The sequence below is a fragment of the Musca autumnalis genome, unplaced genomic scaffold, assembly GCF_047663935.1.
Source record: "Musca autumnalis isolate F117 unplaced genomic scaffold, ASM4766393v1 scaffold_5, whole genome shotgun sequence".
NCBI classification, from domain to species: domain Eukaryota; kingdom Metazoa; phylum Arthropoda; class Insecta; order Diptera; family Muscidae; genus Musca; species Musca autumnalis.
Genome location: NW_027412088.1, coordinates 177,177,447 through 177,201,509, shown reverse-complemented (window position 1 = coordinate 177,201,509; position 24,063 = coordinate 177,177,447). Strand labels below are relative to the sequence as shown.

Here is a 24,063-nt window from a genome sequence, read left to right as displayed (position 1 = left end):
GATTAGGAATTAACACAAATGTTGAACTTTTGTGGGGGAGGTACCCTTAGGGAGGACCGATATGGGCCATTTTAGAAATTAAACTAAATTTTGACAAAATTTTAATAGATCCAAAGTTTGGACCAAATTGGTTACCCATTCAAGTGATATCGTCCTAGCATTTTAGTGACATTTGTTTAAATATTGGGGAGATGTACCGGAAGTTGTGGACCGGTATTGCCCCATGAAACTAAATTTGGATATAGGTGGCGCAAAAGTAATCCTCCTATCAGAAAATGCTATAATTTTTGCGATTGGCCCCTAATGTCAGTTCTGTTTTGACATTTGTGTAGTAAACACATGTAAAATAGACGTTAATAAACAATGTTACGCTACACTGCTCCAGAACGCGGAATATTGGTGACTATTTATTTGGCCAATAATCGGTCGGTGACTTTGGCACAACGTGAATTTCGTCGCAGACGTTTAGACGCTCGCCTCGAAGAGACTGGCACAACACGTGATGCTGCCATGGATGCCGAGGATGTCATGGAAGCGCCGTCGACATAGACCAGACGACGTGCCACGCAAATGGGTATCAGTTGACGGTCTTTACAGCGAATTTTGGTACAAGATTTGAAGATGTTTCCGTACAAAGTCCAGACGGTGCATCAGCTGTTAGATGCTGACCGCCAATCGCGCCTAACATACGATCAAGCCATCCTTAATCACCACCAACAGGAAGATGATTTTTCATCAAAAATAGTCCTGAGTGATGAGGCGCTCCAGACTTATTTTTGTAGGGCTTTTTGAAGTCGCCGGTTTATGTCAACAAGCCTCAGACTCTTTCAGCTCTTAAAGACAATATCCGACAAGAATGTGAGAACCTATCGCCGGAAGTTTTGGCCAAAGTGATGGAAAATGGCATAAAAAGGGCTCAAAAGACAATAAACTGTGGCGGCGGCCATTTATCTGAAATCATATTCTCGACTTGATGTAAAAAAAAAATTAAAAGACAAATAAAAATAATCCACAAGAAAAATCAAAGTTTTTCATTTTTTTTTTTTTTTTTTTTTTTTAATTACAGCCAAAACTCTTCGGAAGATTACTTTTGCGCCACCTTGTAATATGACGAAATATTGGACCAAATCGCTTCAACAAAAATCAAAGTGATTCGAGAGCAGGTCTTAAAGTGAACTTATCCGAAATTTTGTGTTAGAGGTACCAGAAGGAGTAGACAAATATAGTCCATATTCGAACCTGATCTCTATCACCTTTCGGGCTGTTTTCCTAAGAAATATGGATTTGCCCCTGAAAAAAAAACGTTTACCGTCATAATGGAGGTAGCGAATGCAAATCGCTTTAACAAAAATCAAAGTGATTCGAGAGCAGGTCTTAAAGTGAACTTATCCGAAATTTTGTGTGAGAGGTACCAGATGGAGTAGACAAATATGGTGCATATTGGAACCTGATGTATATCTGGTAGATATATTAGGATGTGCAAAGTATATATTACATCGGTCACTACCTTCAAGAGTTATCGTGCGCACAATTTTTCCGAACATTTTTGAACTTTTGTGGGGGAGGTACCTTAAGGAGTGGACCGATATGGCTTATCTTCGAATTTAAACTATGTTTGGAAAAAATATTACGAAGGCTAAATTTTGGACCGAATCGGCATATCCGTTCGAGAGTTATCTTGCGCTCCATCCACCGCACACGGTGTTATAGGGGTCTTTTGCATCTTTCAGGCTATTTTTTCAGGAAGTATGGACTTGCCCCTGATGAAACTTGTACCGTCGTATGGGGGGCAATGAATACAAGTTGTTGCAATAAAAACCAAAGCGATTCGAGAGCAGGTCCTAATCTGACCTTATCCGAAATTTTGTGTGGGAGGTACCCGAAGGAGTGGACCGATTGAGTCCATTTCGGAACCTCATCAAGTTTAGTAGAAATGGACCGATTGAGTCCATTTTGGAACCTCATCTATGTCCAGTACAAATTTCACGATGTGCAAAGTATGGATCAAATCGGTTACTTTCTTCAAAAGTTATCTTGCGCACAAATTTTCCGAACATTTTCGAACTTTTGTGGGGAAGGTAACGGAAGGTGTTGACCGATATAGCCCATCTTCGAACTTAAACTAGTTTGGACAAAATATTACGAAAGCCAAATTTTGCATCGAATCGGTTGACCCGTTCGAGAGTTATCGTGCGCTCCAGCCAGCCAGACAGACGGACGGACATTGCACAATCGACTCCAAATTGTCTGAAACACATTTCGTCCAAACATACTTGGGGTCTAAAACCATTATTTCGATGAGGCACATTTTGCCCGTATGAAAGTGTATATACCCTCGCACAGAGGGGAAACATAGGCATAAAGTTGCTCAAAACTCAAAATATGAAAATCGTTTTTTTATGAAAAAATGTTGATAAACGGCAACCAGACTCTTTTCTACATTTGCTATAATCATCCTCGACTTTGTAAGATTAACCAATCCAATGCAGCAGTCGATTGAACTCAGCCTTACTGAAAACAAAAAGTAAATTTTCGAAAACTAAGAAATTAGGTGAACATTAAAATGACATTATTTTCGCGAAAACTTATATTTTTCAAGATTTATTGTTTTTGTAAAGTCTCCGAACAAGATTAGCATTTAAAATTTTCAGATTGATTTTACATCTTTGCTCTTAAATAATGGTAATGCATATCCTCTTTATGAAAATTGTTTATGATCATTTTTAAGATTACTACAATTTCAATAGTGAAAAAGTCTATTTCCCCGTCGTTTCCCGACATAGTTTCTTCTAATGTTTTATGCGATTGAGCCTCAAATATCAGATTCAATCATAAAAAATTAAGCATATTTGCGCCATTCCGAAAAAATCTAATTTTTCTCAACTAAAATATGAAATATTTTTATATGGAATTGAAAGGTTTACTCACACTAAATTTTGCTCCGCGTTATAACCGAGGCTCTAATTTATCAGACTAACCCAACACCTATCAAATATGTTTGCATTATTCAGAAACATTCACGGCTTTTCTCATGTGAATTGAGAAAAATTTAATTTTTCAAAAAATAAAATTTGGAATGAAATATATCGTCACAATAAATGCCCGAAGACGTAACCCACAAAACCAAAACTTTACAGGAGAAGCAAAAAACGTTATAAAATTAAAAATTGTTTTACGGAATATTAATCTTATGAAGGCGAGTATATGGGATATTATCGATCATATACGAAAGGGAATAAATAGTGAAACCAAAACCGCTGAATTGCTTAGTTTTGAGATCCTCCATTACAACAAAATCTGCAATATTATCCCATTTTCCGAAATGCCATTTCTTGAATAGGATCGCTGTTTTTGAACGTAGAAGCTTGAAATTTTGCCAGAGCATGTATTTTAGATTTATATATCAGATTACGTCAAAAAACGAATTTCGATTTTCATGTCGGTTACGTCTTCGGGCATTTATGGTGACGATATGTATATGGGACTATATATACATCTGTACTGATTTGTTTGAAAATTGGCTCAATTTTTTTTAAGGCTAGTTCAGGTTGCATGTGTCAAATTTCAGTGATTTTGGTGCATTTTTATCTCATATCAGATGCGAATATATATGGAAGCTGCATCCAAATCTGGACCGATTTTCATTATTTTCTATAGGATTAATCCTTGTGCAGAAGATATGCTTTGTGCAAAATATTATATCAATCGAAGTATAAATGAGCTTTCTAGGACTTTTGATCAACTTTTAACACAAATTTCCCCTCTGTGCCTCGTTAGCATAAATGCTGAGGGTATAAAGAAAAACATTAGAGGTGCCAAGTTTGGAACAAGTCACTTGATTACGTTCTTTAGCTTACACAGTCTGTCTGAGGGTAGAAAAATATAACCGGCAATACTTTTCGATAGGAAATGAAGGCCACCTTAGTATATTCATGAAGCCTTTCAGCTCAACACAAAAATATATTCACCATAAGGCAATAAAAAATAAAGGGGAAATAAAGAACTTTTCTGAAAGAAAAAACTTTAGGCATTTTCTGAAAGTATACATTGTTGGGTTTAGTGTTGGGGTTTGGATTTTAATTTCATTATTTTTTTTTAATTTATTTTTTTTTTTTGACAAATACAGTAACCTAGCCTATAGGGCCATGAGCGGTCCCAAAAACAGCTATACAGTAACTACTTGTGACCTTATCTAAACTTATCTCAGAAAATAATAGGAATTTAGTTTGGTAGTCTTCAGCAATATTATAGCCCTAAGGTAGAACTTAAGTGTCTTCCAGAGAAACTATGAAAAACTGCATCTCCGCATCGAAAATTCTGGTCAGTACCAGCTAAACTATTGGAAGTTGAACCAAGTAACCTCTCGTAAAAATATTCCAAAAAATGTGCTCAACAATTCTTGAGAACATTCTGAAACTCTAAAGTACTTGTTTCACGTTGTTTAGGCGGTATGAGGTCATAACATCTAAACTCGATCTGACAACCCAAAATCCAAGTAGGGTTTTTGTCGTTTCGGTCTGTAGTCTTAAAAAAAATACCTTAAAAATGTTGCAAAAAAATTCTCCGTTAGAATTCACCATTTATGCATTTTTTATTGCAATTTCATATTTCTTCATCTTCAAAAATAGACTTTTATAAGCTGATGACATCTAAAAATACCAAAGATTATCGTCATCATCATCTTATTATTAGTTTTAAAATAGAAAAATGGTACTCAATGATAGACTACAATGTTTTGAATGAAAACAACGCCCACATAAAAATTCAAATGAAATACATAATTATATAAGGGCATAATGCAGTTTCTCGTTTAGAAAAAACACGTGAAAATAGCAAAAAATTGTGATTCATTTTCAAAATTGTAAAAGAATCGAATGTAAATATACATTATATGCCCACACTGCAATCTAGAGTACGTGACCGGCATGACCGGCAATGTAATTAAGTTACATTACCTTACACAATATTATTTGTGTGTATGTATGTATTTATATTCAAATATTAGGATTGAATAGGGTGGGAGGGAGAGTATACAAGATCCGTTTTCTCGGTACTACTAAAAGGATCGACAAAAATTACAAAATATCCACTCTTCAAATATTAGAACTGAATAGGGCTTAAAAATAGATCATCCAATACTAGCAAGATTGACAAAAATTACAAAATAGCGACTATAAAAAATGACTATCAAAAATGTCTTGTGAATTGATTTCCTTATTTTCTTATCAATGACTTGGAACAAAACTTGTAGATAAGTGTAAACATAGATGAAAAGTATTGAAGCCAACATTAAGCTGAGGCATTTAGCCATCGTTGTTGTTGTTGTAGCAGCATATAATGCTGGGTTGGCAGCCGCTGGCCGAAACACTTTTGATTTCGGGTCAATCCGGGGAACAAGTGTCGTTTAGGGGCACCTCTGGGATCGGTCCGAAATTTTTACCATAGGTAGCCCTTGGGACCCTGATTCCAACGATATATAATTTTCCGGGGGGAAGTCCATACTTCCCGAGATATGGGTCTTGACATTTCGGAAATTTCGTACTTTCACACCTTTAGGTTGTTTAGGGGCACCTATCGGATCGGGCTGAAATTTTTACAGTAGATAGCCCTTGGCATCCTGAATACAACGATATATAATTTTCCGGGGGGAAGTCCATACTTCCGAGATATGGGTCTTGACATTTCGGAAATTTCGTACTTTCACACCTTTAGGTTGTTTAGGGGCACCTCTCGGATCGGGCTGAAATTTTTACAGTAGATAGCCCTAGGCATCCTGAATACAACGATATATAATTTTCCGGGGGGAAGTCCATACTTCCCGAGATATGGGTCTTGACTTTTTACTTTTATCACCATTATTTTTAAAACCTATGCAATATGGGACTCGTTTTAAAGCTCACGAAGAGTACTTTCCAATGCCGCCTTTTCTTTCTCCTATGGACCGGGTCAAAAGTGGGCTACGTGATCAAAACTCTCTTTTAAATTGAAAGTGTTCTTAAGTAGCCGGCCTTCGGCCGGGGATTTAAGACTTTCTCCTATGGACAGGGTCAAAAGTGGGCTACGCGATCAAAACTCTCTTTTAAATTGAAAGTGTTCTTAAGTAGCCGGCCTTCGGCCGGGGATTTAAGACTTTCTCCTATGGACAGGGTCAAAAGTGGGCTACGCGATCAAAACTCTCTTTTAAATTGAAAGTGTTCTTAAGTAGCCGGCCTTCGGCCGGGGATTTAAGACTTTCTCCTATGGACAGGGTCAAAAGTGGGCTACGCGATCAAAACTCTCTTTTAAATTGAAAGTGTTCTTAAGTAGCCGGCCTTCGGCCGGGGATTTAAGACTTTCTCCTATGGACAGGGTCAAAAGTGGGCTACGCGATCAAAACTCTCTTTTAAATTGAAAGTGTTCTTAAGTAGCCGGCCTTCGGCCGGGGATTTAAGACTTTCTCCTATGGACAGGGTCAAAAGTGGGCTACGCGATCAAAACTCTCTTTTAAATTGAAAGTGTTCTTAAGTAGCCGGCCTTCGGCCGGGGATTTAAGACTTTCTCCTATGGACAGGGTCAAAAGTGGGCTACGCGATCAAAACTCTCTTTTAAATTGAAAGTGTTCTCAAGTAGCCGGCCTTCGGCCGGGGATTTAAAACTTTCTCCTATGGACAGGATCAAAAGTGGGCTACGCGAACAAAACGCGTGCATAAAAGTACTCTCCATAAGCTTTAAAACGATGCCCATATTGCCCACGTTAGAATTGTAAAATGTCAAGAACCATATCTCGGGAAGTATGGACTTCCCCCCGGAAAATTATATATCGTTGTATTCAGGATGCCTAGGGCTATCTACTGTAAAAATTTCAGCCCGATCCGAGAGGTGCCCCTAAACAACCTTAAGGTGTGAAAGTACGAAATTTCCGAAATGTCAAGACCCATATCTCGGGAAGTATGGACTTCCCCCCGGAAAATTATGTATCGTTGTATTCAGGATGCCAAGGGCTATCTACTGTAAAAATTTCAGCCCGATCCGAGAGGTGCCCCTAAACAACCTATAGGTGTGAAAGTACGAAATTTCCGAAATGTCAAGACCCATATCTCGGGAAGTATGGACTTCCCCCCGGAAAATTATATATCGTTGTATTCAGGATGCCAAGGGCTATCTACTGTAAAAACTTCAGCCCGATCCGAGAGGTGCCCCTAAACGACATTTAAGCCCAATCCGGTACGTAAGAACCCGCTGCCATGGGATTTTTATTTAGCTTTCGTCGAAAAAATTGAAGTTGTCTTGTCTGATCGAACTCACGAATTTCACTGTTCAAGAGGGACATAATATGTATGTACTAACTACTGAAGTACAGTGGTGTTTTGTTTTTCGTGTCCACAAATTCCCACTGACTTTACCTGCTCAATTTGATGTATGAAATACGATTCTTAGCTAACTAATTTTTACTAAAAGATAGGTAGACTGATAAGAAGTTTAATATGTACTACATTATAAGTAATCGAGAGATATCAATATTATATTAAAAGATATACCTCCAAAACCTCAAACACAAGAACATGGTAAGACTACAACGATTCAATAGGTCTTCTATAGACAAAACACAATCAAAATGCCTTCTGTAGCCCCCTCTCAAGGTCAAGGAAAGATTCCGAAGAATCAAAATGTCTTCGAAAGGTGAATACCTCCCACAAATTCCTCGCCTCTCAAAAATGTCTCTAAAGACAAAGCCCTTTCAAATTTTCTGCTGTGTCCAGTTTAAGGGCCCAGCGCAGATCTCGTTGACTTGGCTATTGTTGATAACCATTGGTGGTCAAAATAATATGGGCGATATATCGCGAGCCGGTGTAGGGCTCTGTCTATAGTTAAAAGTCATAAATTCCCTTCCAACCATAAAAACTTATACTTTTTAAAGGGAGATATTATAGTGACTTCAACAGCTTTACAGTGGTACCCTTGGCTGTCTTCCAAAACAATGAAGTAAAGTCTGCGGTGCTTAAGGGAGAAGGGTTTTTTTTTAATGTTTTGAGTCAGAGATTTCTGAGTGCATCTTTCCACAGACCTGACTTAACGTGTCTCTTTAAACCTCGGCGTGCTTGGTTTAGAAAAGTGGCATCTAACGCTCTTCTTTCCTTCATTTCTTTAGATCCCCCCTCCAAAAATTGATTGGGGCAGTTTCCCGAAAATAAACAACTACGATGGCGGAAGAAAAATAAAACAAGTAAAAAAGTATCCGTCGGCTTTGCCCACAGAGATATACCCTCAGCCTGTATATATTGAAACAATTTTCTCCCAAAAAAAAACGTATGTATTCAGGGGTTTTTAAAAATATTGGGAATTTGAACCGACAAAAATGTTCATTAGGATTAGAGATCAAAAGTTTTGCGGAGGAGATACTAAAAGGAATGGATCTACATTGACCATTATGGAAGTGGATCTCCAGCCACTACATATGGTGCCATAGGGGGCTTTTACACCCTTCGGGATGTTTGCTCAAGAAGAATGGACTTGCCCCTGAAAAAACGTTTACCATCGTAATTGAGACAGCGAATGCAGGTTGCTTCAACAAAAATCAAAGTGATTCGATAGCAGGTCTTAAAGTGAACTTATCCGAAATTTTGTGTGGGAGGTACCGGATGGAGTGGACAAATAGACTTCATATTTGAACCTGATCTATATCTAGTATGTGTAAAGTATGGACCAATTCGGCCACTGCCTTCAAGAGTTACCGTATCAACAAATTTTCCGAACATTTTTGAACTTTTGTGGGGGAGGTACCTGAAGGAGTGGACCGATATGGCTTATCTTCAGACGTAAACTATGTTTGGACAAAATATTACTAAGGCCAAAGTTTGGACCGAATCGGCAGATCCGTTCTAGAATTATCTTGCGCTCCAACCACCTCACACGGTGTCATAGGGGTTTTTGCAACTTTCTGGCTATTTTCTCAGGAAGTATTGACCTGCTCCTGATGAAACTTGTACCATCGTATGGGGGGCAGTGAATACAAGTAGTTACAACAAAAATCAAAACGATTCGAGAGCTGGTCCTAAACTGAACTTTTCCAAAATTTTGTGTGGGAGGTACCCGAAGGAGTGGGCCGATTGAGTCTATATTGAAACATTATCTAAGTCTAGTACACATTTTACGATGGGCAAAGTATAGACCAAATCGGTTACTTCCTTCAAGAGTTATCGTGCGCACAAATTTTCCGAACATTTTCGAACTTCTGTGGGGGAGATACCGGAAGGAGTGGACCGATATAGCCCATCTTCGAACTTAAAGTAAGTTTGGGCAAAATATTACGAAAGCCAAAATTTGAACCAAATTGGTTCATCCGTTCGAGAGTTATCGTGCGCCCCATCCAGCCAGACAGACAGACGGACGGACATTGCTCAATCGACTCCAAATTGTCTGAAACACATTTCGTCCAAACATACTTGGGGTCTAAAACCATTATTTCGATGAGGCACATTTTGCCCGTATGAAAGTGTATATACCCTCGTTAGCATAAATGCTGAGGGTATAAGGAATAAAGTTACAGTACGTGGCCCAAAATAACCCAGTACCGGCGACAAGCTGGTGATTTTATCTCGAGTCCGTGTAGGGGTGGGTAAAATTCATAAATTCCCTGCCAAAGGCCTGCCAACCATAAAAGCTATACTTTTTAAAGAAAGATATTTTCGCGTATCCACTGCTGGACTTCAACAGCTTTACAATGGTGCCCAACAATTTGCTTTGCTTGGCAGTCTCCCAAAATTATAAAGTCAAAGGTGCTTAAGGGTTCCAAGTGACATGTCATTCTCCCACTGGTCCATATTTCCGAGTGTCGGATGTGATGTGAGAAGTGGTCGAATCAATGGTGTTTGAGTGCGCATCCGACAGACCTGACTAAACATGTCTCTTTAACCTTGGGGATCTCTGGTACCCTCGGTATGCAGGAGGTAAAAAAGTAGCATATAACGCTTTTTACTTCCTTTAGATTCCCCATGGACCAAAAATCAATTGGGGTAGTTACCCTAAAATAAACAACTACGATGTGGAAAATGAAAAATTAAAGGAATAAAGTTACGGTGCAGGGCCTAAAGAAACTAGTACCGACGGCAAACGTTGGTGAGACAAACAAGCCATGTGTCGTCGAGATCAATCGATTCTGATCCGGCTATTTTTGGTGTGTATGCCTTGACACGATGAAGCCAAGATTGGTGCAAACCGGTCTGCGGCTGACAGGACCGAAGTTATGGACAAGGGACAACCTACAGGGGACTCTTAAGACTGCTGAAGATAGATTAGAGCGGGCATGACCAAAAAGAGAACGGAGAAAAAGTGAATGTATTCAAAATATTGACAACTTATAACAGTGTGTTAGTAAGTTTGTATTCACGCAAGCTGTAAAACAATAACAAATCAAAACATTTGTTCTCTTTTGTACGCTCTTTCTGTGTATTCGGGTCGTGTGCGTTTAAATTGCCGAAAATCATCGACAACGCCGTGCCAAATGTGACCATGCTTGGATTAGAGCGATAAATTAGAGTACTCCTCGATTAAGTGGAAAGACTTGAAGAGCAGAACATACCCGGAGGACATGTTAGTCAATGTGAACCTCACCGACGACCCTGGACAACATACCGAGTATGGACTCAAATGCTCAACTGGCAGTAATGCCTGTTCCTGCTGGTTCTATATCGGCACATGCCGGCAATAAACTTCAAAGACAGAATACCGCAGGTACATTGAATGACGATTGAGAATGCAAAGAGATATCAGTCTAAGCCACTAAGGACATACATTAATCCCAAAGGAGTTAGAGATACAAAGCATTATACAAATGTTTTGCTGCATCTCAGCACACTCGTGGAATGGGATTTGCAATCTGAGAAAAGGTATTGTTCTTCAGAAACAAATTTAGGTTCATAAGAATAAAGTTACGGTGCAGGGCCTAAAGAACCCAGTACCGACGGCAAGCCATGTGTCGTCGAGATCAATCGATTCTGATCCGGCTATTTTTGGTGTGTATCCCTTGATACCTACAGCTGTACTTGCTACCAGGGCAACGATGAAGCCAAGATTGGTGCAAACCGGTCTGCGGCAGGCAGGACCGAAGTTATGGACCAGGGACAAAGACTATTGAAGATATTTTAGAACCATAAATTAGAGAACTCCTCGATTAAGTGGAAAGACTTGAAGAGCAGAACATACCCGGAGGACATGTTAGTCAGTCTGAACCTCACCGACGACCCTGGACAACACTGAGTATGTACTCAAATGCTCAACTGGCAGCAGTGCCTGTTCCAGCTGGTCCTATATCGGCACATGCCGCTAATTAACTTCAAAGACAGAATACCACGGGTACATTGAATGACGATTGACAATGCAAAGAAATATCAGTCTAAGCCACTAAGGACATACATTAATCCCAAAGGAGTTGGGGATGCAAAGCATAATAAAAATGTTTTGCTGCATCTCGGCACACTCGTGGAACGGGATCTGCAATCTGAGAATAGGTCTTGTTCTTCGGAAACAAATTCAGGTTCATAAGAAAATTTTCATGCGCCTCGATGAATGCTTCAGTGGGATAAGAATTTCCTCCCACAAACTAGAACCGCCAAAGTCTCTAAGGAGGTTTCGAGGACGAAAAAGCAAGTAGAGAACACAAAATTTGCTGCTTCAAGCAAAGTGGCGAACTCAAAATCGATAGGTAAGAGGACGACCAAGGAATTAAAAAAAAACCAAGCGAGATTCGTAAAGGTAAATAATTGGCTTATGGTCTGTTTCTTAACCCGACCCTTACCCTAAAGGCAAGGGTAAAACTGAAGGACAGTCTGCTGTGGGTACACAAAACACAAAAATCTTTCAGATGGCTCTCTATAGAAGATCTTTCAAAAAGTATTCTATACACGAAGACTTTTCAAAAGGCCTTTTCTAGACGAATGTATTTAAAATTACTTTCTATAATCGGAAGACACATCAAAATGTGTTCTATTGAAGAAAACCTTACAACGCGGTTTTTCACAAGCAAAGACCTCTTTCAAAGTTTTTCTATAGACGAAGACCATTTTCAAAGGGTTTTCTATAGACGAAGGTCATTTTCTAAGGGTTTTCTATAGAAGAAAACCTTTCAGAAGGTCTTCTAAATGCGTTTTCTCTCATCCATAGGCTTCTGTCCATGGAAACCATTTCAATGGGCTTCTGTCAATAAAAAAGACCTTCATAAAGAAGACCTTTAAAATGTTCTCTGGTCATAGAAAGAAGAAGAAGAAGACTTCCACAGTGTCTTCTATAAAATAATTAGAATATTTACATTTATAAGGTATTTTTCCGCAGACGAATGTCCTTCGCAATCTTCCGTTATAAGTCCAGAGCTTTGAGTAGGATAAACAGAGGATATGGTAGCGAAAAGCATCAGATTTCAGCACCGTTGTGGTTGTCACCATATTATTTAGCGTCGGACAGCAGCTCAAAACAGCTATAAACCGTTTCTGTTCAAATTTCTGCGATGTTTGGAGCATAAAAACGTCTCAAATAAACATTCACAAGGGTAGAGGTACACTTCATGTAACGGAAACAAAAATCCCACAGATATCAGAGTAGAAAAAGTGACTTTCTAATTGAAGGGTGGGTGGGTGATAGGACTGTTGCCGCTTTAAGCGGTGTATATAGAACAAACCGATATGAACATGTCGTATAAAAATCTTCTTAGTTGAGGAATTACCACAGCAATTTACAATGGAGTCCCAGTAATTGTGTAAAAGTTATTTCGGCAAAAGCGAAGATGTCGGGGACACAGCCCTTCCCCAAAAGGAAAGGTTTTTTTCTCAATTGTCCAACATCAGCATGGATTCAGTGAAGTTTGGTATAAAAAACGCAAAGCACGACATCTCCCGCATATCAATTAAGTATTTAACCAGAACAGACTTTGTCAAAGTATAGCGGGTGAAGTACTTTGAAAGCCAACCAACGAAACTAAATATTATCCATTGTGGGTAATTATAGTATATAGCCGTTAGCTGTCTATAAAAGCTCCCTCATCTGACCGCAATGTCCCTATGGATTATTATCATAGATAGCCTCTGCTATGTTAGGGATATACTAGCCTTTACACAAACATTTTAATGTTATGAAAATTTCGCCCCCTATGTTGAACTTAAAGTTAAATTAGTAATCAGGACAAGTACTTTATCTGGTAACATTTTCATAGCAATCCAGGTTGAGCCCCTAGAAAGAATGCTAGACTATGAACAATTAACATTGACTGTGACTGACCTTCAGCTATGGAAAGTGTGGACTTCCTCCCCAAAAGATGTATATCATCGTGAATAGAACAACAAGGCCCCAGTATACATAACTTACGCCACTGAATAATGACGTTAAGCCGAGGTAAAAATATTCTACTGCTACGAGAAACATGGACTTCAGCCCACAAAAGACGTACATCACCGTAACTAGGACAACAAGAGCTTAAACTGGTAAAAATTGCATCGCTATCCGCGTGGTATCCATAAACTTTACATAAGTCATTGAATATTTACATCTAACGAGCCGAAATGACCAGCTGATCAATCCTTTTCTCCATGAAATGAATATAGTTTAATATGACTTCAAACTCTTTAGATAATTTGATAATACAATTTATCCTGTCTCATGCCTAGTTCCTATGTTTGTATATCTTCACAACGACACTCTAACCTTGTTTAAAAAAATATGAACCTATTAATTGGGATGGATTTCGAATAAAAATATTTCAACTTACCTTACTCCAACAAATGAGATTATTGGTTTCGGGGTCTTCAACCAAACGCCATAGTTTGGCTAAGAATGCCGGCACCCCAGCCCCTGTCTCTCCAAACGTATGCATATTTTTTGATTTAGTTGTTGGCGTTGTTTTCTCCAGGTTATCGCTTTTGGACTCCAATTTGGATAGATTTTGTTTGTATTGTCTGATTGTGGTGTTCTTGAATGTTTTTTGTTAATTCTTTTTCAATAAAATTATGCGCACACAAAATTATGAATATCAATCACACTTCACAATATTTTCAATTGATCTTCACTTCAAGATTAGGAAACTGTAAGAGAAATGTTGTTGTAGTAGGCTTTGATATTTTGATTTTTTTTTCTTCTACAACACTTTTTTGTTACATTCAATTACAATTTTTTATAATTTGTTGTTGTTGTTTTGTAATTCTTCTCAAAGTTCTTCTCTTCTTCTTGATCTTCTTTGTATTCTGTTGTTGTTACTGAAATATACAAAATTTTAAATTTTTAATAAAATGAGAAGCAATTTCATTAATAAAATGGTGGAAAAAAAGAAATTTTCACTTTTTTCTCTCTTTTGAGTGGATTTTCTTTACAATCGATTGTAAATAGGACTTTGGAGGAGTACGGGAGGGAACCGGGGTGGATAAAATATGGTGGATACGTGGTTACAAACAATTTTTTGTTTGTTTGTTGGTCTCATCGTCTTGTCTTGGTTGTCTTGGGTTGCTTGGCATCAAAAGTAAGTAACATTGCTGATTTTCGTGTTATTGTTGTAGCTGGCTGTCTGTCTGACAGATAGGCAGGCAGGTTTCTTCGTTTTGTTGGATGGGCTGGCTGGCTGTGTTACACGTCATTCAACACTTTTATCTGCATTGTACAATATTACCATATTCTGTACTGCTTCCGTAAGGACGTTCAAATTTGGTTTTCTTGCATTCTTTTCTTGAATTTCATCATAACCTCTCAACTAAGAATCATCAAAGCACACTTCATTTACATCACAATTATGGAAAAAAGTGGCAGCATATTGAATAAATCAACACAAATTTTGAAATTTTCCACACATTTTCAACAACATTCATACTTTTTCCAAAACAATTATCTTCGCCATTTTCTTCAACAATTGAGACATTTTTTCAATGCGCGTCGTACGTACGAGCAACTAACCAAACAACAATCTCAATGCGTTGCGGCAGGCAATCAGGCAATGCAATCAACAACCATTTTACAAACGGACGGGACGGTTAGATGAACAACACAAAAAACCACGAAAAAAATTAAAAGAAATATAAAAAACACACAGAAATTAACACACAATCAAATCATTTTATTTTGTAGTAGTTTCTTTTCACATTTTGTTTTGGAACAAGTGTCGTTTAGGGGCACCTCTGGGATCGGTCCGAAATTTTTACCATAGGTAGCCCTTGGCATCCTGAATACAACGATATATAATTTTCCGGGGGGAAGTCCATACTTCCCGAGATATGGGTCTTGACATTTCGGAAATTTCGTACTTTCACACCTTTAGGTTGTTTCGGGGCACCTCTCGTATCGGGCTGAAATTTTTACAGTAGATAGCCCTAGGCATCCTGAATACAACGATATATAATTTTCCGGGGGGAAGTCCATACTTCCCGAGATATGGGTCTTGACTTTTTTACTTTTATCACCATTATTTTTAAAACCTATGCAATATGGGACTCGTTTTAAAGCTCACGAAGAGTACTTTCCAATGACGCCTTTTCTTTCTCCTATGGACCGGGCCAAAAGAGGGCTACGCGATCAAAACTCTCTTTTAAATTGAAAGTGTTCTTAAGTAGCCGGCCTTCGGCCGGGGATTTAAGACTTTCTCCTATGGACAGATTCAAAAGTGTGCTACGCGATCAAAACTCTCTTTTAAATTGAAAGTGTTCTTAAGTAGCCGGCCTTCGGCCGGGGATTTAAGACTTTCTCCTATGGACATGGTCAAAAGTGGGCTACGCGATCAAAACTCTCTTTTAAATTGAAAGTGTTCTTAAGTAGCCGGCCTTCGGCCGGGGATTTAAGTCTTTCTCCTATGGACAGGGTCAAAAGTGTGCTACGTGATCAAAACTCTCTTTTAAATTGAAAGTGTTCTTAAGTAGCCGGCCTTCGGCCGGGGATTTAAGACTTTCTCCTATGGACAGGGTCAAAAGTGGGCTACGCGATCAAAACTCTCTTTTAAATTGAAAGTGTTCTTAAGTAGCCGGCCTTCGGCCGGGGATTTCAGACTTTCTCCTATGGACAGGGTCAAAAGTGGGCTACGCGATCAAAACTCTCTTTTAAATTGAAAGTGTTCTTAAGTAGCCGGCCTTCGGCCGGGGATTTAAGACTTTCTCCTATGGACAGGGTCAAAAGTGGGCTACGCGATCAAAACGCGTGCATAAAAGTACTCTCCATAAGCTTTAAAACGATGCCCATATTGCCCACGTTAGAATTGTAAAATGTCAAGACCCATATCTCGGGAAGTATGGACTTCCCCCCGGAAAATTATATATCGTTGTATTCAGGATGCCTAGGGCTATCTACTGTAAAAATTTCAGCCCGATCCGAGAGGTGCCCCTAAACAACCTAAAGGTGTGAAAGTACGAAATTTCCGAAATGTCAAGACCCATATCTCGGGAAGTATGGACTTCCCCCCGGAAAATTATGTATCGTTGTATTCAGGATGCCAAGGGCTATCTACTGTAAAAATTTCAGCCCGATCCGAGAGGTGCCCCTAAACAACCTAAAGGTGTGAAAGTACGAAATTTCCGAAATGTCAAGACCCATATCTCGGGAAGTATGGACTTCCCCCCGGAAAATTATATATCGTTGTATTCAGGATGCCAAGGGCTATCTACTGTAAAAATTTCAGCCCGATCCGAGAGGTGTCCCTAAACGACATTTAAGCCTTTGTTTTTGTTCAATGCTTTGATGTTATTGGTTAAACTGGCACATTCACTAATACCACCTGAATAACACAAAAAAATATACCAAGAAAAAAACAACTTCACGTACAATACAAAAAAAGATGATGGTGTGTTGTTGCTTTGAAAAGTAATCTTTATAAAAGAATGATGAATAAAAAAAAAACGACGAAACGAAGGAGGAACGACACCACGACGAATAAGGAACATACAACCGATTGATGAATATAGACACCAAAGTAAAGTGGCAAAGGGAAAATTTCATTTTTTCAATCATTTGTAAATTTCAATCACCTTACAATTCTCACTTAATTACACTTCGTAACACTTGTTAAACTATTTCTTTAGTTAAATGTGTTTAGTTTTGACCTGTAATTAAGAATAATATACGATTTTTTTCAGAGCGTAAATTTTTTCTTGCTGAAAAATTTCTTTCTATTCACACTTTAATGAAACACAGTTGATTAATTTGGTTCGATGTGAAAAAACGCCACATTAGTTGAGTAGTTGGTATTTTTTGTGGGTACCTGTTATTTGAATTGTGTGTGAGTAAGGCTGAGTTCACACACTGCATCTTTTGATGGACGCATCACCATTTTCGTACTTGTAGGGTTGCATTTTTTCGTAATATTGTAATGCCAAGTTTACACTTACGCTCCAAAATCCGCTGGATTTCACGAAATCCTGAAATACACCCCGGCGTTTATACTTATTTTTTGTTGATTTCAAACATATCACAATTATCAAGGTAGATGCATATGAACATGAATTTTCAAAAAAAACTGTTGTAAATTGAATTAGTCATCAAAAAAATACGACAATATAGAACTTTACTGATATATTTCGAAAATTATCGTAAATTTATCTATATATCGTAATAATTGTGTATTATACTAACAAATGAAAAAATAAAAAATGATTTTATCGTTGAGACATCATAATAATAAATTTTTATATATAAAAGTTGTGTTCAGAACCTGCAAAATATTACTACTTGCTGTAGTTTTCCCGTTTAGTGCTACAAATGCGTTCCCGTACTCCGAAATCTAGCAAGACTTGCACTTCTCTTTAAACGAAAATAGCGCTGAATAACAAACACCCTCTTCTCCTGTTTCTGCTACACCAATTTGGCATAGTAGAAACTAGCAGCATGTTTATTGGCATCTGAATATGATAGCTGATACGTTGATTTTGACATTTCCGGAATTATTGCAATTTCCGTCATTTTTCCGTTCCCGTATTTTTTATGAAATTTGTATGGGAAAGCAATTTTGACAATTCGCTCTTTTTTCTAACATTACCAATAAAAAACTACTGGAACACAATGGAAAATATCAGTGTAACAAAGTAACTTCATATTTTTTCACATTATTTACACATTTTGATAATAAAATTTTTTGTTGCAGCAATTGACCATCTACCTTGTTTATTGTCATACGTGAAAAGTGTTGCAACTTTTGGTACTTTTTTAAGCAAAGACAGGGTTGTATATCTTGAGTACTGTGATTTCGATGTTGATTTCGCTGAAATCACGAAATGAGATGATTTCATTTTTGTATGCGAAATCATGATAAATTTTGCTTGATTCCGCGCGAAATCACGAAACGACGCCGAATGTAAACCAAGCATAAGAAGCGTAATTATACCCTCAGCATTTATGCTAACGAGGGTATATACACTTTCATTCATAATGGTTTTAGACCCCAAGTATGTTTGGACGAAATGTGTTTCAGACAATTTGTGTTTCGATTGAGCAATATCCGTCCGTCTGTCTGTCTGGCTGGAGCGCACGATAACTCTCGAACGGATGAACCTATTCGGTTCAAATTTTGGCTTTCGTAATATTTTGTCCAAACATAGTTTAAGTTTGAAGATAAGCCACATCGGTCCACTTCTTCAGTTACCTCCCCCAGAAAAGTTCAAAAATGTTCGGAAAATTTGTTCATACGGTACCTCTTGAAGGGAGTGGCCGAATTGGTCCATACTTTACACATCCTAAAATATCTACTAGATATAGGTCAGGTTCAAATATGGACTATATTTGTCCACTCCATCCGGTACCTCCCACACAAAATTTTGGATAAGTTCACTTTAAGACCTGCTATCGGATCACTTTGATTTTTGTTGAAGCAACTTGCATTCGCTGCCTCAATTACGTGGGTAAACATGTTTTCAGGGCAAGTCCATACTTCTTGAGCAAACATCCCGAAGGGTGTAAAAACCCCCTATGGCACCATATGTAGTGACTGGACATCCACTTCCATAATGGTCAATGTAGATCCATACCTTTTAGTATCACCTCCGCAAAACTTTTGATCTCTAATCCCAATGAACATTTTTGTCGGTTCGAATGCCCAAAAAGCCAATTGATAATTCCCTTCGCCGGGATGAAATCATGATATTGGTAGCGATCAGTAAATTTTGCAAGCTGTCAGTGCGTTTTGTAAACATTTTTCTCTGCAAAGAGGAAAGTGATGAAGTTAAGCCAATGGGGGAAACTCCAGACTTAGCAATCATTTTTAAAAACCCCTAAATAAACGTTTTTTGGGAAAAACCACATGAAAACTTATGCTAAGTTTACATTTACGAAATCCACTCGATTTCAACTTTCAATTCCATAGCTCAAACGTCAAATGAAATCTCATCTGGATTTCATTTGACGTTTAGCCTATGGATTTGACAGTTGAAATCGAGTGGATTTCGTAAATGTAAACCAAGCATTAAAGAACAAAGTTGGCATCACTTACACATTTTGCATATGGTTGTTGTTTTCAACGAGCGACGCGACTCACAACGGATCCTATGTGCCGGGGCCTTTAGTCTTATGCCAGACTATGCAAATTTTCATTATAAAATTCTTTGTTATTCTCTGTTAAACAATGAAAATTGACGTCTACACACATATATGTGAAATCATATGAAAATTTTGATATTTTCATTGCTTTGCTTTGGTTTGAGAGTTACGAATTTAAACACATAGAATTATTTCAGATTACAGAACCTTGTGTACAGAGTTTCACCCCCTCCACACCTCTTAGTCGATGGTCGATACATTTCCCAGCAAAAAAGTTTGGAAGTAGTGCAATGCAGAGTTATGATTTCAATACATCTTTCGATGCAGTCCACACGGAGTTATGAAAAATGCACTCCGCTCGATACATTTTAGAAGCACTCGCTTATAGATCCCTTGCCAAGCAAGCCAATTTTTTGATCCCTACAGTCGCAGTTTTTTTTCTGAACACAAGAAGGAGTGTCTAAAATTATAAGATTTTGTATAAAAAAATAAAGAAATACAAACTAAAGATACGAACATTGCTGTAATTCACGAGACTCAAATTATTTTTGAAGTGGAGTTAGTTTTTTGGAAATCTGAACTGGAGTTGGAGGAAAAATGAAAAACCATTTGGATGATGAAGCAATATCAGTTGCGGTGTCACAAAAAGCAGAGCAGAGGAAGTAAACTCAGTTAAGCGCTCGGCACATACGGTGCGTTGAGCGTCGCGCTACAACAACCACATCAAAAATGTGTAACCCTGCGTTTACAAATGACAGGACAGTTGACTTCATGCATTGATTGTCAAAATCCCAAAACTTGCCTGTGTGACGTAGGCGTCCAGACAACTTCAAAAACAGTTGCAAAATTTTAAATGAAAATCATCGATTTCTTTTTGTTTTCCGTTCACATATTTTGTTGTTGTTCATGTTCTTTTGTTTCCAACACATTTCAATTATTATCTAACACATTTTTTCAAAAAATGTCAAAAATTTGTTAACTCTGCTGTCTGTGACAAACTGATGGACAGCTGGAAGACAGCCGACAAATATATGTATGTGTTAGTAAATCAGAGTTGTATTTGAAGACAAACTGTCTGGTGTAAACGCCTAGTAAGTGTAAGTTTTTTGAAAAACAACAACATGGCTGGCGCATTAAAGTTAAACATAAGCTGTGTCTGGTTACCCTAAAATGTGTAACAATTTGTACGAATTGTTGCTGGAAGTCGTCTGTTAACACAAAAAACCAGCAAAAGAGAGCGATTCGAGAGAGACATTTTGACAGTTCTTTCACTGAGAGCTTGCCAATTCTTGCTGGACAAATTTCTTCTAGCAAGCACTTGCAAGCTCTTCTTCTTCCTGAAAACAATCAATCAGCCGTTTTTAATTTTTTGTTGATTTATGTTTGTGAACATTAAAAACAATTTTATTGTGGAAATAACATAGTCTAATTGTATTGTTTTATGGAGAACAAATTTTCAAAGTGGAAAAATACTTTTTTGTTTCATTTTCTTTTTTATTTTTAATAAAATACAACGTGTTTGCTTCCTTTGTTGGCGGACAAATTGTTCTGTTTTGGCAAGTCAGCTGATTGCTTGCTGGTTTCTGCTGGGAAGGTGTCTATTTACTTTTTAAAATTTTCTAGCAAAAGAGAATAAAAACCCCTTACTCTCTGAGAAAGTTCTTGCTGGACAATTCTTGTTGGGAAAGTAACCAGACAGACTTATAATTTAACTGTTTTGGAACAACGCATGTCCCAACGTGTCACTAAACGGACCGTATGTGCCGAGGGCTTTATGATCAAATTTAATGGAGAGTTTTTATAATTTGTATTAGTGTAATAAAGTTAATACTCTTGTTTACACGAATAAGCAATGTATTTTATTTATTTTGGAATATTTGCAATGGCTTGCATTTTATAGCATCTTTAGACTGCATTTAAATTCAATCCAAAACACTACATCAAAGGCTGTGATTTGGATCGAAAATGGAGTGCATCCTAGCTGTGTGCCGTGGAAGCAAAATGGAGTGCATCCTAGCTGCGCGCTCTCTTGTAAAATTCATAGGTGAATTCATAGGAAAAGATGCACTCCAGCGGCAATTGTTCTAGTGATTTAGCTGCATCCGCGGATGCAAACTTTTTGCTGGGTTTATAAGCAGTTGCTTTAGAGATCCCTACAAAAAAAAACTGGTTGGTTGATCCCTATTCAGCATTAACATTTTTTTCTAAAGACAACAAAAAAGTCTGTTTACATTTCTAAGAATTTGTTACAAAATAAAGAAATCATGGTTTAATTAGAAAGGTTAGCTAAAGCTATCTGTCATTTTAAATTTTTTCTTTCGAGTGTTCCTAAAACTTCAAAATTATATACAAAATCTGTGAATGTGTGTGTGCTGTTTGAAAAATATGCCAAACGATTATAAAAACAAACGAATTCAATGATTTTTAAAATTGTTTTTAGAACATTTGTATGGAAGAAATTCTTCCGCTTTGCATTGAAACAATAATTTTATCATATCCACAAGTCCCGGTCCACACTAGAGGGATTTCATTGAAAAAAATGCATGCAATTATGCGTCTCTAGATCGACCTCATGGTAGAGTAAAATCATAAAATTGCTGTAGTGGGGAATTTGATTTAAGAACACCTAATTTCATGAAATTTTTTTAATGAAATTCACGCTAGTGTGGACCGGGACCAATTCGATTATGTGGAGAAACATTGACACTTTATTCATTTTTCGCGTTTTGTATAACATGCTAAAAAAATGTTTTGTAAACAAACCCACTTGTTGCTTTTGTGTTAACTAATTATGAAGTTTTAGGAATTCAGGAAAAACAATGGTTCTAAAGATTGTTTTCATTTAAATCTACCTCTTTACTTATACCATGAAAGAAATAAAAGCTAAACACGAAGATTTTTGCGGTAATTTACGAGACGGAAATTCTTAATGGAGTGGAGTTGGAGTCCATGTCGAAAGCTGTACTGGTGATGGGAAGACAACATAAAAAATCTTTTGATTGATGAAGCAAATTCAGTTGGGGTCGTATAAAATGCAGAGTAGGAGGAAGTAGATTCAGTTGTGATTAAATTTAATGACGAATTTTTATAATTTTGGAAAGTCTTGTGCCAGACTATGAAAATTTTCATGAAAATGTTTTGAGCTTATGGGTAAGAAGGGAGAAAGGGAGCTCCTTCACCTCCGCTCTCTACTAAAAGCTATAATATTTTCATGTATTATTTTCAATGTCTGGCACAAGAGTAATGTAATAAAGTTCTTAATATTCTTGTTTTATGCCATGTTCATACTAGCGTTTGAATCACGTCGTTCGTACTCATAATTACGTACACGAATTAACCCGTTCATACGACATGTTACACAATTCATAGCAACATGATTCATATTTTTTTATAGTTTTTGTTTACTGATTTTAAAGAAAGTTTCAGCCAAAAGACGAGTAAAATTAATTGATATGAACTGAGAAAATATTTGTCCTTCTTACAGATATCTAATCAATATTAAATTATATTATTTTCATTCATGTTTTCTATTCCCTCTCAAAATTTTGGTGTTTTCAGCATATTTTCAAATTTTTCTATTTTAAGTATTAACGAGAGAGAGAGACCTGCCAAAATAACTTTTTGGTGTACAGACTTTCCAGCAGGCACTTGATTTTTATTTCTAAATTTGTTCGCGAATTTGAAACGATGAACAAGAAATGTAACTGCAATGAAAGAGAAGACAAAATTTGCTATGATTTGAATGTATACTAGTTAAACCGTTACTTTTCATTCATATTTTGCAGTTTTTCTAAAAAGGTTTGGATTTTTATTTCTTTTATTTTTCCAGTCATAATTAATTTATTTCGATAAATTCTCTCATTTGTTAGAGATGGGACATATTTTATCGTTGTTCGGAGAGTAATTTATATTGAACAATGTTGTTCGTTCTCAAAATTTTGTATGGGAAATGAAGTAATTATATCGTAATTTGGGTTCGAACAACGAATATAGAGCGAATTAGCCTTAGTATGAACAAGGCATTAAACAAATAAAAAATGAATTTTATTTATTCAGGGATATTACCTCAGCAAAAAGTTTGCATCCGCGGATGCAGGTTAATCACTACAAGTGTACAGTACATTTGCCGTTGGAGTACATATTTTCCTATGAATTCACTTATGAATTTTACAAGAGAGCGCGCAGCTAGGATGCACTCCATTTTGCTTCCACAGCACACAGCTAGGATGCACTCCGTTTTCGATCCAAATCACAGCTTTTGATGTAGTCGTGTGGATCGAATTTAAACCACTCTTCGGATTGTGTTGTTATTCTATCTAAAGATGCAGTAAAAATGGAAGTTATTGCGAAATATCCCAGAAAAAATAGAATGCATTTATTATTGTGTAAAACAAGAATACAAAGAACTTTATTATATAAACACAAATTAAGAAAAGTTTCCATTAAATTCAATCACAATTGAGTGTACTTCCTCCGTTCTTCATTTGATCCAAGCGCATCTGATTTTGCTTCATCATCCTAAGAGTTTTTTATGTTGCCTTCCCATCACTAGTTCAGTTTTCGACATGGGCTCCAATCCATTAAAAATTTCCGTCTCGTGAATTA

General features: G+C 37.3%; 1 protein-coding gene across 32 annotated transcripts in view; it reads right to left on the bottom strand.

The window, feature by feature from the left end:
* The window catches only part of Hsf (Heat shock factor), a 64,527-nt gene extending 47,362 nt beyond the window's left edge, over window positions 1-17,165 (bottom strand). For 4 of the 32 annotated variants that reach the window (XM_073988933.1, XM_073988950.1, XM_073988953.1 and 1 more), the window contains exons 1-2: window positions 16,964-17,156; window positions 13,733-14,045 (exon numbers count right to left, since the gene is read on the bottom strand). In XM_073988933.1, the coding sequence (XP_073845034.1) occupies window positions 13,733-13,837 (105 nt within the window). In that variant the 5' untranslated portion in view covers window positions 13,838-14,045; window positions 16,964-17,156. Of the gene's footprint in view, window positions 1-13,732; window positions 14,217-14,623; window positions 14,705-14,821; window positions 15,100-16,958 lie in introns of those variants that run through there. The other 28 variants (XM_073988948.1, XM_073988947.1, XM_073988944.1 and 25 more) reach the window with 17 other exon arrangements.
* Window positions 17,166-24,063: the final 6,898 nt, after the last annotated feature.